General features: G+C 37.9%; 1 protein-coding gene across 5 annotated transcripts; it reads left to right on the forward strand.

Annotated features, from left to right (window-relative positions):
• Positions 1-25: 25 nt before the first annotated feature.
• Positions 26-9,925, forward strand: LOC149811436 (SUMO-activating enzyme subunit 1B-1-like). 5 transcript variants are annotated; one of them, XM_089992704.1, is made up of 11 exons: positions 26-82; positions 406-494; positions 689-740; positions 3,238-3,433; positions 3,883-3,962; positions 4,511-4,627; positions 6,500-6,550; positions 7,333-7,399; positions 8,263-8,366; positions 8,453-8,557; positions 9,524-9,925. In XM_089992704.1, exons 2-11 carry the CDS (start codon positions 412-414, stop codon positions 9,635-9,637), a joined length of 969 nt encoding a protein of 322 aa, XP_089848830.1. In that variant the 5' UTR covers positions 26-82; positions 406-411; the 3' UTR covers positions 9,638-9,925. The 5 variants fall into 5 exon arrangements, with proteins under 5 accessions (XP_089848830.1, XP_089848832.1, XP_089848829.1 ...); XM_089992706.1 differs by lacking the exon at positions 689-740 and having other exon boundaries at positions 9,524-9,678; positions 9,711-9,925; XM_089992703.1 differs by lacking the exon at positions 26-82 and having other exon boundaries at positions 307-494; positions 9,524-9,678; positions 9,711-9,925.
• Positions 9,926-13,905: the final 3,980 nt, after the last annotated feature.

Genomic DNA, 13,905 nt, shown 5'->3' on the forward strand with positions numbered 1-13,905 from the left:
AGGTTCGAGCGCAAAGAGAGAAAGCGGGCGTCTCATGGAGAACTTTTGATTTCCGATCCCTTCCCGCGACTCCAACCAAACGGTAACCTCGTTGAAATTGCTACGAGTTTTTACGGATTTTCGCGTCATTTCTTGATCTCTTTCACTTTCTAATTTGGAAGGAATCGTGTTCTTTTCCCACGGTTAGGGTTTTCTTAGAGACCAAGGGTTAGGGTTTTGGCTATGTCTTCTGTTGGAGGGTGGTTGTTGGGATTGAACCAGTGATCTTCCTATTGGACGTTGTTTTTTTTTATCCTATTTTGAAAATTTGGTAATTCGGTGAAGAAAAGAGATGGGAAATGGGATCAATTGATGAGTTTCCTGGATGCTCGCTTATGTTTTCGATGCGTTTCGATCGATTTGCAGAGCGAGATGAACGGGGAGGAGTTAACTGAGCAGGAGACGGCGTTATATGACCGCCAAATACGTATATGGGGTGCGGATGCGCAGAGGAGGTACTGTATTTCGTTTTACTGTGATTCACTTTGTTTCCTTTTGTTGTTGATAGATATGTTTTCTTTCATGTAGATTAATTGTTTAAAGAAAGAGTGTTTAACGGTCAATTTGTTTTTTTTTTTTGCTACAGAAGAAAATGATTCGTTTTGTTGATTCTTTTTTCTTTTCTTTTCTTTTCTTTTTTAACATTCAGATTAAGCAAATCTCATATTTTAGTTGGTGGAATAACAGGCAGCATTGTTGAGGTACAACATTCTTGCTATTTATTCAAACATTTTTTTTTCATTCGTTGATTTTTTTGCAATTTGAAATGTGCCCAAGCTGTTATTGCATTTCACTATATTGGTTAACAATAGGAAATTTGATTCTGTTGATTTATCCATGGTCGTATGTATTGTATGTTGCCAGTATCGGTCAGGTCCAAAATAAGATACACATAGTATTGTATTGTAAAAAATCATAATTTTTTAATAAAAAAATTCCAAAAATTCTAAAAAAAAATCATGAAAAATTAGCAAAATTTAAAAAAAAAATCATACCACATGAAACAATGATGAATTGCACAAAATACAACCATAAAATCACATATGAGCTTCGTAAGACATCATCAAACATCAACTATACAATGCAAAATATTAAATATCTTGCAATTAAGAACATGCCAAAAGACTTATACTTTTATATTACATAAACAAAAATATTATGGCAATAGTTGCACTCAATTTTCAATCGATTTTTACTCATTACTTGAGTGCCCCATTGTGATGCCGGATCATCTGATGTCATCTTTGTTTGAGTGTGAAGCCTGATTTCTACCTTGATATACATCCTTATTTTTTGCCGATTCAACTTCACGGTAAGTTGGTGGGGGGTTGCAGGGGGCGCCCCTTGCTCGTAAGGTGGGGGTTCGAGGGGCATGAGTCCTCGAGATGAATCTCTTATGGTGGGTCCGAACCCGATACCATACCCGAAATCAGGGTCAGGTCTGGTTCTACCTAGGTACGAACCAAACCCGACCCGTTCACACCCTTAAGTGTGTGGATACCCTTCTAATGGCCTCTACACACATGAGAAACTCGGCCTTCAAGAAGTCTTTAAAACCCAAAAAATATACGGCATGATACAAGGCTGTATTGGACGATAGATATACGGATACGATACACACTCGTATCATGATACAAGTGTATATTGTATCGCTTTTTCCCATAGTAACGATCTGCAACATACGATACGGTACACTACTTACAACATTGGATTTATGTTTTCTTCCCCTTTTTTCTTTTCCTGATTGTGCTTGTGAATTCTTCACCGAAAGTATTGAGGGATTTATTATTAACATAAGTCAAATCTATGGACACTAGTTGTAATTATGAATCTCACCTGAGAAGTTGTTGCTTCATGATTTGGAAAGACTGAATCAATCGGTGCTGCCTATGAGGGGAAGAGAGAATCAAAGAGTATTTGGAGGCACAATGCTGTTTCTTAGGTGTTGGTCGATGTATTTGAAAGAATCATCAGGGATATGCTTCTGTGAATGGCTGAGATTAGCTTAGAAAGGTGGGAGCATATTAACAAACTGTTTTTTTTTTGGTAAATATCGGCAGCCAAAACCTCACAAGATTTTGAAATTTTTTATAAATCTTGTGTTTCTTTTTTGGAAACCAAATTTTAATTAATTTATACAAAGTAAAAAAAAAAAAACTGCTGATATTTACTGAAAAAAAGTCCAGGTAATTTCCCATGATTTTTTCAAAATATTGCTGATGTTTGTCGCACTGGGTCAGTGTAATATGGACTGGAGTGAGCATTGCATTTCTCATCAATGGGTCTCATTGAGACAACTAGAGGTTTCCTTGGATGGTGATCTCTCTCATACCTTGCATGTATTCCTATGTCACTGGGATTCGGCCAGACAGGTGCAGCACCCGCGTCGACGCGACGCTGCACGGGTGCAGCACCCAGTGCGGTCAACCCGACCCGTATATATATATATATATATATATATATATATATATATATATATATATATATATATATATATATATATATATATATATGTTGCCGCACCCGCACCCATGTGACATAGATGTATTCCTTTACCACAGAACTGTACTATCTTGCATGTATTGCTTTTTGTTTTCAGTAGGAAAGCAATCTGCTTAATCACCTGAATTTTGGCTTTTGTTGCATGTCATAATTAACATTCCAATTGGGAATGGTTCTCTTTTGTCGTTATATGGGATGTGCCCCACATCATCATCATAATACCAATAATAATAGCAATTATAATAATAAAAACAGTAATCATAGCAATTATAATTTAATGCATTTTAATATCAACATGTGATTTAGTGTCTTTTGAAAACAAAAACATTAATGCATGATTCATTGATGGTTAAACATAGTCTATGGGGCAGTTAGCTAGCTTTTACATATTTTGTGCAGGATAATGAATTTTCTTGTTCTGCAGTAACTCTAATCTTCTGATTTATGCCAAGGTCGATCTCACATGGTAAATGAATAGCAATTTAGAGGATTCTGTGTTCTAGTTCCAAATAAATCCTACTACTGAGGCGTTCTTTATGTCTTTATGGTTTTTAATGTTGCTTTGAACCAAGTACTGCTTTTTTGTCTCCTTTTATTTTTTGGATGAATATTGTATACGGCTATTTGAATCATGAGTTTCTCAAACATTAAATTCATGGCCATAATACTCATTATATTTGATTACCTCTTCTACAGTTCTGTAAGAATGTTGTTTTGGCTGGAATCGGCAGTTTGACTTTGATGGATGATCGCCTGGTATCTGAAAAATACCTCTTAGTGAACTTTTTGATCCCTCCTGATGAAGACAAATTCAAGGGAAGGTCTATTGCTGAAGTTTGTTGTGATTCCTTGCGAGATTTTAATCCAATGGTCTGTGTTTCAGTTGAAAAAGGTGAGTTATTTGATTAGACATTGGAAGGCATAAGAACTGTTTTTCCCCTTGCATAATAAGTTGGTGGTCATTTTCCAACGTTTGATCTGCCTTCTGCTGGTCCTTGAGAATTTAGCATACAAGAGTTATAATTATTGTTTCTTTTGAAACTAAGTGTGGTCATTGGAGAACAGACACATTCTTTATACATTACACACTGTATTAGTCTTTGGAAATCCTAGTTACCTGTTGTCTGTGATAGGTGATAATAACAAATTCTTTTGTTGATTTCATTTTTCCAAATGTTCATGCTGTTTGCATTCTCTGATGTTGCTGTCTCATTGTCAATTCTCATGTTCCCTGATGCATATTTCTTTGCATGTTGAACAAACTAATTTTTAATTAAAGATTTCTTTCTATTGTATTTTCAGCTCAACACTGCAATGATATCTCCTGTTTTTTGTTTGCAGGTAGTTTATCAGGATGTAATGATTGTTTTTTTGATAAGTTTGATGTTGTCGTTATCGGTCGATGCTCTCTCAATATCAAAGTATGTAACAGTCATTTTCTTCATTTACATATAAGACATGCTTGAATAACAACTGCATCAATCTTTTAGTATTGACTGTCACATACTTTTGATTTGTTTGGCAAGAAATGTCTCTACTTACAGACACTAAAAGAATGGCCAGATATACAATTTTATTTCTCATGATTACGTGAAAAAATTGTATTTATATATCATTCTGTGGATTTCCAAAGCTCAAGGATGCTGTTTATGAGATCAGCATTTTCTTTATACGAATTCTTTTGGACTGGACTTTAATGTCACAATAAATAAATGTGAGGTGAAAGTAACTATGTTGTTTCTCTAGTTATTTTTTTGTTAGTCAGTTTTAGTTGGTTCTTGTAATTTATTACCTAGCCTTGCCCACCTACTTATACTTTCCTTCAAAATGCTCGCCCTAAGTCCTTAGTTGTATGAGGTGCACCTCCCAATGCCTAATTATATGATTTCTAGGAAACTTTTTCATCTTTGTGTTGAGCTAGTTTGAAATGCTTGACTATTTTCATTGTCATATCCTGGTTTGTGTACAGAAAGAGATCAATCTTAAGTGCCGCAAGAGACAGAAGAGGATTGCATTTTATACAGTTGATTGTAGGGATTCATGTGGTGAAATATTTGTTGATCTGCTGAGTTACACATACAAAAAGGTTTGTTCCCTTTGCCACTTGTTTCTTTTTTCTTTTTCTTCCACGTCCAACATGATATGGTGCCTGTGTTGTTGGAAGAGGTCGTCCTTTATATAGATGATGGGTGGGTATCATGATTGATGCTTGTGTGATACTTCCACACAAATCATCTCCTTATCCATTGTGCACCTTGATTTAAGACAGATCTATTATTACTATCAGTAGCCAGAGACATTGACTCGTGCATTCCAACAGTCTGGCACATAATGTTATGTAACCGATTCATAATAACATGTAATGTTAACCAATTACAGAACATATTGGTATATATATATATATATATATATATATATATATATATATATATATATATATATATCAAGGTTGTAAGTAGCAAATCGTTACCCGTATCAGTTGGGCCCAAAGTAACACTGTATCGTATCGTGTTGTAAACGTATCATAAATTTTTAATAAAAAATTTTCAAAAAAATCAAGAAAAATCAGAAAAAATAGCAAAATTTTTTTAAAAAAAATTCATATAATATGAAACAATGATGAATTGCAAAAAATACAACCATAAAATCACATATGAAAATTTATGTCTCTATGAGCCGCATAAGACATCAACTAATATAGAATCATAGATAATATTGCATGCATATCTCACAAGAACAATGCAAAATATTAAATATCTTGCAATTAAGAACATGCCACAAGACTCATACTTTTATATTTCATAAACAAAAATATTATGACATAGTTGCACTCGATTTTCAATCGCTTTCCACTCATTACTTGAGTGCGCCATTGCCATGCCGGATCATCTTATGTCATCTTTGTTGCAGTGTTGAGCCTAATTTCTTCCTTGATTTAAATCTTTAATTTTCACGGATCCAATGAGTTGGCAGAGGGTTGTAGGGGGTAGCAACCCCCCGAGACGATTTTTTTTGGAGAGTAGCTTTGTAATTTTATTCATAATGACGATTTTTTACCTTAACCCATTTTTTTGAGTGAAAAAATTGTGAAAATGCACTTTTTTTTTTACCTTAACCCATTTCTTTGGGTGAAAAAACGGTGAAATGCACTTCTAATGGCCTCTAGACAAATGGAGAAGTCAGCCCTCAAAAGGTATTTAAAACTCAAAATGAAAAAAGTAACTTTCGGCCTTTTTAAAGTTCACAGAAGGTGTATCGTACGATATACTTTGTATCGTACGATATAGTATGATACAAGGGTGTATCATACGATATACGAGTGTGTATCGTACTGCAAAACCCAAAAGTAATAATACGTATCGTACTGTACCGTATCGTACAATACTTACAACACTGATATATATTATGATGAAGGAACCCTCATTGAGAACCAGGTCGCTTAATGGGCCTGCCTCCCTGCGTGGTAAAACTCCATGTTGAGGACATGACCACCCAGCCTTATGTGCCCCAACCATGTTAAAACAACAGCAGTCCCCATGTGCCAGTGGGATTTGATCCTGGGTCTTCAGCTTGACAGAGGACCCCGTTGACCACATGGGTAGTTGTCCCCAATTTGCACTTATTCAACATATGCTTCAATGTACTATATTGTGCTGCATGGTTCACCACTAAGTTGGGAATTTAACCTACTGGCAATTGAAATTCAAACATAAACATGTAAATGCAGATGTAAAAGCAAACATCAAAATTAGCTTCATGTGTTCACTATATCTGCATAGCAGAGGTTGTCTGTTTTCTTGAAACCGTTACAGTTAAATTTCATCCTTGAGTTATTCATTTTCTTCATTAAATTTTGTTGCTACTCCATTTATTGAAGTCTCAATGAGGAAACTACGGAGGTGGTAGATGAAGGCAAAAGACAGAGCAGATTGACACATTTTAAGTCTTCTTTTGGCAGAAAACTGCAGATGGTGCTGTTGAGTGCCTCTTGCACTATCCAAGTTTTGAGGTATGTTCTTCTATGGTGGTGTTATACAAGCCTTTCAGTTTGGAACAACATTTATGAAAGTTCTGTCACATGTAAAATGTGTTGAGAATGACAGTTCAGATCACTGTGAAACCGTTGTTTTGTTGTTTGCTAAACATTGGTATGCTAACTTGCATCCTCAATTTCTAAGTGCCTTTTAGAAAATCCATGTAGCTTAAACTATGGCAGGGTATAGCTCCGCATCTTCAAACAACAGTCAGGCCTTTGTCATATCTTTCTTCAGGATGAGATCATATGGGTGTTGGCAAGGAGATATTACTGTCTAAGCCAGGGCAGTCTATAAATGCATGTATTATCAAGAGGATTCTATATTATTCTGCAAGTGTGGAAGCTTAAAAATAAAGTAGATGTGTGTCTTATGGTATCTGAAATAGGCATCTTAGCCACTGGGCCCTAGATTTGACGTGCTAGACCTAGAACTGTGTCCAACATAATGCCATCAGGCCTACTATTGGATGCATGAAATCCCCTGGATTTATAGGACCCAGACTTAGGCCTAGAACCATTGGGGCCATATCTAGATCCAAAATGCTTGACCTTGACCACATCTAGCAACAATTGCATCTCATCTCAACCTGGAATATTCTTTTTCAGATTTTGGATTCTATATCAGCACATGCTGCTGCTACTTGTAACTCATTTTTTGGAATTTACTCTTCTTTAATCAGTTTGCTTTCATTATATTTGATGCCTTGGTGGCTAATTTGTTTTCCTTTTTCTTGGTTTGTCATTTAATATGACAGGAAGCAATTTCTATCCCTTGGGGCAATCTTCCTAGGAATGTAACAGAGTTGTACTTCGCAATGAGAGGTTAGTAAGACAATTTACTGACCTGTGTAGAATTATTTTTCAATTCCAAATATAGGGAATGATTTTTTCCTGTAGGAAAATATTTTCACATGGCTGTTAAACATCTCTAGTATTCCCCAGATTCTGAGTGCTACTGATTTTTGTTTTTGAAATAACGAATTGGAGTGTTTTACAAGTTTGTTTCAGCTAATTTAGATGCTCCATAAAGGCATTATATTTCCTATTTTTTGACATCCATATGGATGTAACTGGTTAAAATTTGGGTCCTCTGGTGCCCGATAAAGGCATTTATCTTTGCACATTTCCTCTTTTTGAACATCCATAGGGATGCAAATGGGTCGGATGTGGGTTTTCCAATCTGACCTATTTGGATCCATGTTAAATGCTGTTGGAGTCAGATTAGGTATTGGAACCAAACCTGTATTTGATTAAAAAGTTCCAAATAAATCTGTTTATATACAGTTTGGTTCAGTTGGTATCTGGATCAGTCTAAATCTGATTCTAATTTATATGTGAATTACACAAACTTTATCACCACATTTGCAGGTTGAAACTAAAAAAATGCCAGTTTTGTTATTGTTGAGTCCTACTGAAAGTATGAGTGGTTTGATCTTGGCATAAACCTGCACCCACAAACATTTAGATGTTATTACCAAACTTGACCTGGTCATATATCAGGTACAGCCTAACTTGCCAAACCCAACTAAATTTGTTCAGGTTGGTCAGATATCTGACCCAAACCTTTTACCATTTACACCCTGAAACATCCAGAACTGACCAGGATAGTTGTGTTCACATTGAGTTCATGCATGTGTTTTAGTTTTAATGTTCATTTCTCTGATTATGCATATACTACTATCCAGTGGTTGAAAAGTTTGAGCAAGATGCCGGACGAAACCCTGGTGAAACATCATCTGCAGATCTCCAAAGCATCCTTGAACTCTGGAAAGATATTTGTCAAGCAATTGTGAGTAGCATGTGCCAACTATTTTTTTCTCTTAAAATTCAATAATGGATTGTCCTAATAGGCTACATCTGTTTCAATATTTGCAGTCGGTGAATGAATCTCTGATCCCAGTAGCTCTTTTAGAAAAACTGTTGGTGTTAACTGAAGAACATCCTCCAGTATGTTCTATCATAGGAGGCATTCTTGGCCAGGTAATAGTTATTTATTTATCTTATTACTTTTATGGTTCCCAACAACTACATGTTTTATGCTGAAGCCACTATCATTTTCTAGTGTCAAGATGTTTCATTAACTTAAATACAAAGTACAATATCCCTTGCCCAAGTGGTTGCTGAAAAACCTAAAAAGAAATGGCAATCATATAGAAGGCCAAAAACCAACAGTGTGATCTAATACACCTCCATACCAGAACTCCAAATTTGTAGAGGGAAACCCAGTGTTGAATACTGTGACTGCCACCTATTGGTACTTCAATTTTCCCTTTGCTATCAACGCATTACCAAAAATGTGCCTAATCACAGCTTTTCAATAATTGGATGTAAGCAACATCTAGTTCTATTCCTAGAAATTCTTATGGGCTCTTTTATGGCTAGGCAACCTTCACGCAAATGGCATCACATTATGAGTTGATGTTCTCTTTATTGTGATGATGAGAAAACAGTTCTACATGCTCTTGTCCACTGCTATTCTAGAGGCCCTTTTGGCCTTTTCTTTAGGGGAGGAGGATATACCTTCTAGGATGAAGAGTTGTGGAATGGAGATAATGGGGAAAGTGTTGAGTCTGGTGATGGTGTATCTTCTACTTGGGGTATTTGGAGGGTATATTAAAGAAAAGGCAGAGCCATAAAATGTTATATGTTGCCATGCAAAAAGGAAATACAGAATCTGCGCATTAAAGTGGCAGGCTCTGCAGTGAGGTGGCTTGTTCTGCCCTCATGTTTAAACTGATCTTTCTACCTCTTTTATTGTGATCAGGTGACACTCTGTCACTGTCTGTTATTTGCTTTCGGAAAAGATGAAGGTTGTATCCGATATCTCAGTTTATAAAGACCAAATAGGAAATCGTACATCTTAGAGCCGTTGAATTTAAAGTTGCTTTCATTAAATTTGTAAAGGTCGTTTTCTCCTCAATTTTAACATCTCTTTGAACCTCATAGGAAGTCATCAAAGCACTATCAGGGAAAGGAGAGCCACTCAAGAACTTCTTCTTCTTTGATGCTGCAACTGGGAAGGGTACAATAGAGAATATATCCAACAAAGCTGATGGTTGATATTGTTAGCGTGGTAATGAAAACAGAAGCACATTTTATAGGTTTTCTTTTCGATAATGAGCACATTTTGTAGTTGCTAGAAATTTCTTTTGCTTTGAGAAGAAATGTGAAACATGTTCTCAAATTGTGACATCATTTAAATGGAGGCTAGTTCTGTTTCTATGAGAAAGTATGAAGGTTATCAAAGTGGTAGGCCAAGGCTTGTGATTCTTGTATCTTCCCAGTGACCTTGTTTTGGTAACTTATGCCTAATTGTCAGGCAATTCATCCATTTACTGACTATGCAAACGTCATCCTTTGGATTTTGCACTCATTCAGAAACTTCTTTTGAGAAAATTGGTGTCGAGCATGTGATTGCAGTGTTATGAAAAATGAGCGGATAAGTTGGTATAAGTTCATGTGCAGCATTATCTGGTGAAAAGTGCTCAAGGAAAGATGATGGTCAGACAGATGGTTGCTCTAATATAGGCACACAAATACAAAAGCCAAAGGCCTTGGCTATTTACATTATTAAGCTTTGATGGGTGCTGGTGATTTTTGGACCTTACTCTTCAAGTGGGGCGTTGCTGATGCTGGTCAGATTTAAAAGGAATTATGTGGTTATTTGCTCTCACAAGTGAGAGCTTGTGTGGTAGGGCAGACATTTGCTGCACTCTTTGAAGTTTGTGTAACCCATTAGTGTCGCATGTCTGCATTCGTCCAGCCAGGTTCATTGTTATTGGAGAAAGAATTGCCCTTTCTGTAAATTGGTAAGCTGCATATTCACACGAACACTTGGATGTTTGGAATTTTTTTCTTGAGATTTATGAAAACTACTGTCCTAGAAGGGGCACAGTGTCCAAAATATTACAGCTTTTGAATTCCTTTTCTGTATGTGTTAGTTGTGTTGGTTTCAGATGTAGCATCTTAATCAAGGAAACTCTGATTCCATGGAGTTTTAAATCACCGGGACGGAGATTGTAGGTACGGGAGGCTAAAACCAGCGCAACTCGATCTTCGATCTCAGGTGCGGAAACTCTGGCTGCATCCACACAATACCTGTGGGAAGAAGAGGGAGACTACTTGGTTTTGAGCGTGGACTGATCATGGTATAGCATTTCTTTGGGTCCTTTCTATTCCATATACACATGCCAAATTTGAGGGAAACTTTTAAGTTCACTGGCTCTGAAGGCAGTGAAAGAGTCGGGAGATTCACATTGAAGCCTCTGTCCTTTCAAAAGCTTGTTGGTTGCAATACTGAAGCTTGGACCCTAACCATTCTGTTCATGAAACATGCTGTGTGGATGCTTAAACTTTCCAAACTAGGTGTAGTCATTGCCTGGAACCCTATTTTTCAGAGCTTAGCCTGGTCTCTACCATAGTGGTGTACCTGGTTGGGTTGGGCATACCTGACCCAAACTGATCTCCAACTAGGGGGCCCATAAGGATCGGTTTGGTTACAAATAAGGGGGTCTGGTTAACTATCCAGGTCTCACCCATGAGGCTTGATTATTAAATGGGTCGGGTATGGTTTATGAAATTTTATACTAAACCTGGGTCCAACTCAAGTTCTGATTAAGATCCACAATTTTTCAATGTAAACTTTAAAAGATATTATTTTACCAGGTATCGACTGGGTTTGGTTTTTGTGTAATTCTTATTGGATCTGGGTATGGTTTTTCTTGTGAAAATCTGGATCTGATACTTTCATCACTTAGTCGGATCTGGATTTGGACCCTACCCATTTTAGCAGGGGTCTGAACCGTTGACCCCCTTATCTCCAACTGATGTTACATTCTATGTACAAACATCCCTTTTTTATAAATTTTTTTTCTAACTTTTGGTTGTTTTTAACATGTTTTGCTAGTGGGAATCGGCTGTTAGGTTGTCCAACTATTACACATAGGCAGGGTTTTGTAAGGTTTGAAAAATCAAGTGTATAATGTGATATTTTTCGGACATCTAAGATGGTGTTTTTAAGTTGAAAAAAGAGAAAAAGAAAAACGATTCAAAGGCCAATTTCTAGCATTTGAGCCATACTGAATCTGTCTATAAGGTTCGATTAGATCAAAAGAACCTGCGCCATGATAGTTCCAGAGGCGTTTGTACCTAATATTTATCCCCAAGTACAAAAACTGAAATTGATAGATGGTGTTGGTGGAGAGATGATAACTACATTATATGGTGGAACATGAAGATCATCATGATGATAATGATAATGATTCTGGGCTGTTATCGTGGCAGGCTCACGTTTTGTTAATGTTGATGGGGGTGGTGATGATTGCCACGTAAATTTTTTTTTTTACTCAAATAAACCGTTCCAAGGGCAGTGACCTAGCCGTGCTGGCTCAGCCTGCCGTTATGGTCTCTGTCCATGTCCGAGTAAAACTTCAAGGGCTAACCCCTTGACCCCAGGGAGTCGCCAAGCTTCGCTTACGCATGGGGGGTGATGCCCATGGGATTTGAACCTGGACTGTCGGTCAAACGGTTTAGGCCCCATCCCACTAGGACCCCTGCCCCTGGGGCGTATGCTACTCATTGGCTTTGCACAGAGGGGTGACACCCATGGGAATGGAACCTTGACTAGCAGCCAAGGCCCCACCCCACTGCGCTAACCCACCTTGGGAACAAACCCTAATTGATTGTAATATTTCTTTCTACTTTCTATATTCTTCTGTGATGTTTCTCAGAAAACAACGCGATGGGATCAGGTCACAGTGTGGTCTGGCAGTGTCTCTGGATGCCGTTTATCTCAAGATGAATGACATCCAAAACCTGTACTAATGGGATGCCCGTCACTTGGATGGGGCCTCACTCTTTTTTTTTCCTATGTAGTTCGTATTTCAGATGGACGGCAATGGAATGGTTTAAGATGAAAGGCTCGCAATGAGCTTATGTACCGTTTTGATGGGTGTCATTCATTCTTAAGATGAACGATATCCGAACCACTTCTGATCCTCACCAACTATTTTCGTCAGGAAATTAATTGTAATAGTTCTACTTTCTATAAATGTTCTCATGTTTTTCTCACATAACAAATATTTCCCTCGGGCAATTAATTGTAATGGTTCTACTTTCTATATTTTTCCTTTGTTTTTCTCAGAAAGGCAACTGTTTTCGCACCATTGATCCAAGAAACGCAAATTTAGAAGCACATATCGTCCTATCTTTCAGATATAAATTACTCCTATCACATATCAAGTCAGCCAGAGAGAGAGAGAGAGAGAGAGAGAGAGAGAGATGCATATCCTTTTTTAACTCCAACAAACAGAGTAATGTGGGTAGTTTCACTTTCACTACCCCTCACCCCCATCCTCAAACCGAACTAACTCCACGACCACTTTCAAAATTTCAAAACGCACTACCAAATATCTCCCAACTCTGTTACTTATTCCTCAAAGACACATACACACACAAAACCAAAAAGAGAAAGAAAAAGATGGCAGTAGAAGAAATTGGAAGAGAAGAAACTGAACTCGATAAGCACTTCAGAGAACTCATGCAAGAATGGACGGCTCAAAAGAACTCCAGACCGTCTCGCTCACGTCGCACCGATTCCATCTCACAAGACATCACCAGCCTGCTGGACTCCTCCCCAAGGCAACTCATGGCTTCTCTCCAAGGTGACCATTCTCCCGAAGGAGAGAGAAAGGACAGAAACAGCATCATGGTGATGGAGATAAAGAGTCCTTTTGATGATGAAAGGGACACCACAGACAGTAGGACGGCTTGTGAATGTGACCAAGTTGACGGGATGTCACAAGTTCAAAACCCACGGGTGGCGTCCCTTGCTGCAAGGTCGAATCCAGGTGTACTCCCCTGTGGGCATGGGAGACTTCAAGGGTTTTACCAACAGGAAACCAGTCAATGTAACGTCAGTGATGGAGGAGTTTTCCCTTGGATTATCCAAAAAAGGATCAAAGGCAAGAGGCTATTGGAGTTGCTTGACAATGCTGCTGATGCAAGCATGGACAAGATAGATGAAGAGGTGTCCAGTGTTTGTTCTTCTGTACTAGTCCAAGAAAGTGAGTCAAGATCCAATGGAGGGCCGTCGTCAATGACAGAGGAAGGGACGGTGGAGATTGGCCAGATGGATAATAAGGATGGCGAGGAGAATGTGGAGGTGAAGCCACAAGAGGCTGGTGGTCTTGTGGTTGGTGAGAGGGAGGGACTGGTTTGTGATGGTGGTGGGTGGTGGATGGTGAGGATGGGTTGGCTTGCTGTGTTCATGCTGCTGCTTGCTTTGGGGATCATCTGCCTCACTAGTTTGGATGGTGAGGAAGAATGTG

Source organism: Nuphar pumila, chromosome 17, assembly GCF_984573655.1.
Source record: "Nuphar pumila chromosome 17, dmNupPumi1.hap1.1, whole genome shotgun sequence".
NCBI classification, from domain to species: domain Eukaryota; kingdom Viridiplantae; phylum Streptophyta; class Magnoliopsida; order Nymphaeales; family Nymphaeaceae; genus Nuphar; species Nuphar pumila.

Excerpts from the sequence above, each read along its gene's own strand:
- LOC149811436 (XM_089992702.1), top strand. The coding sequence starts at position 352 with ATGAGTTTCCTGGATGCTCGCTTATGTTTTCGATGCGTTTCGATCGAT. Across the intron at positions 7,400-8,262 it reads GTTGTACTTCGCAATGAGAG|TGGTTGAAAAGTTTGAGCAA; the intron begins GTTAGTAAGACA and ends ACTACTATCCAG. Across the intron at positions 8,558-9,523 it reads TAGGAGGCATTCTTGGCCAG|GAAGTCATCAAAGCACTATC; the intron begins GTAATAGTTATT and ends TGAACCTCATAG.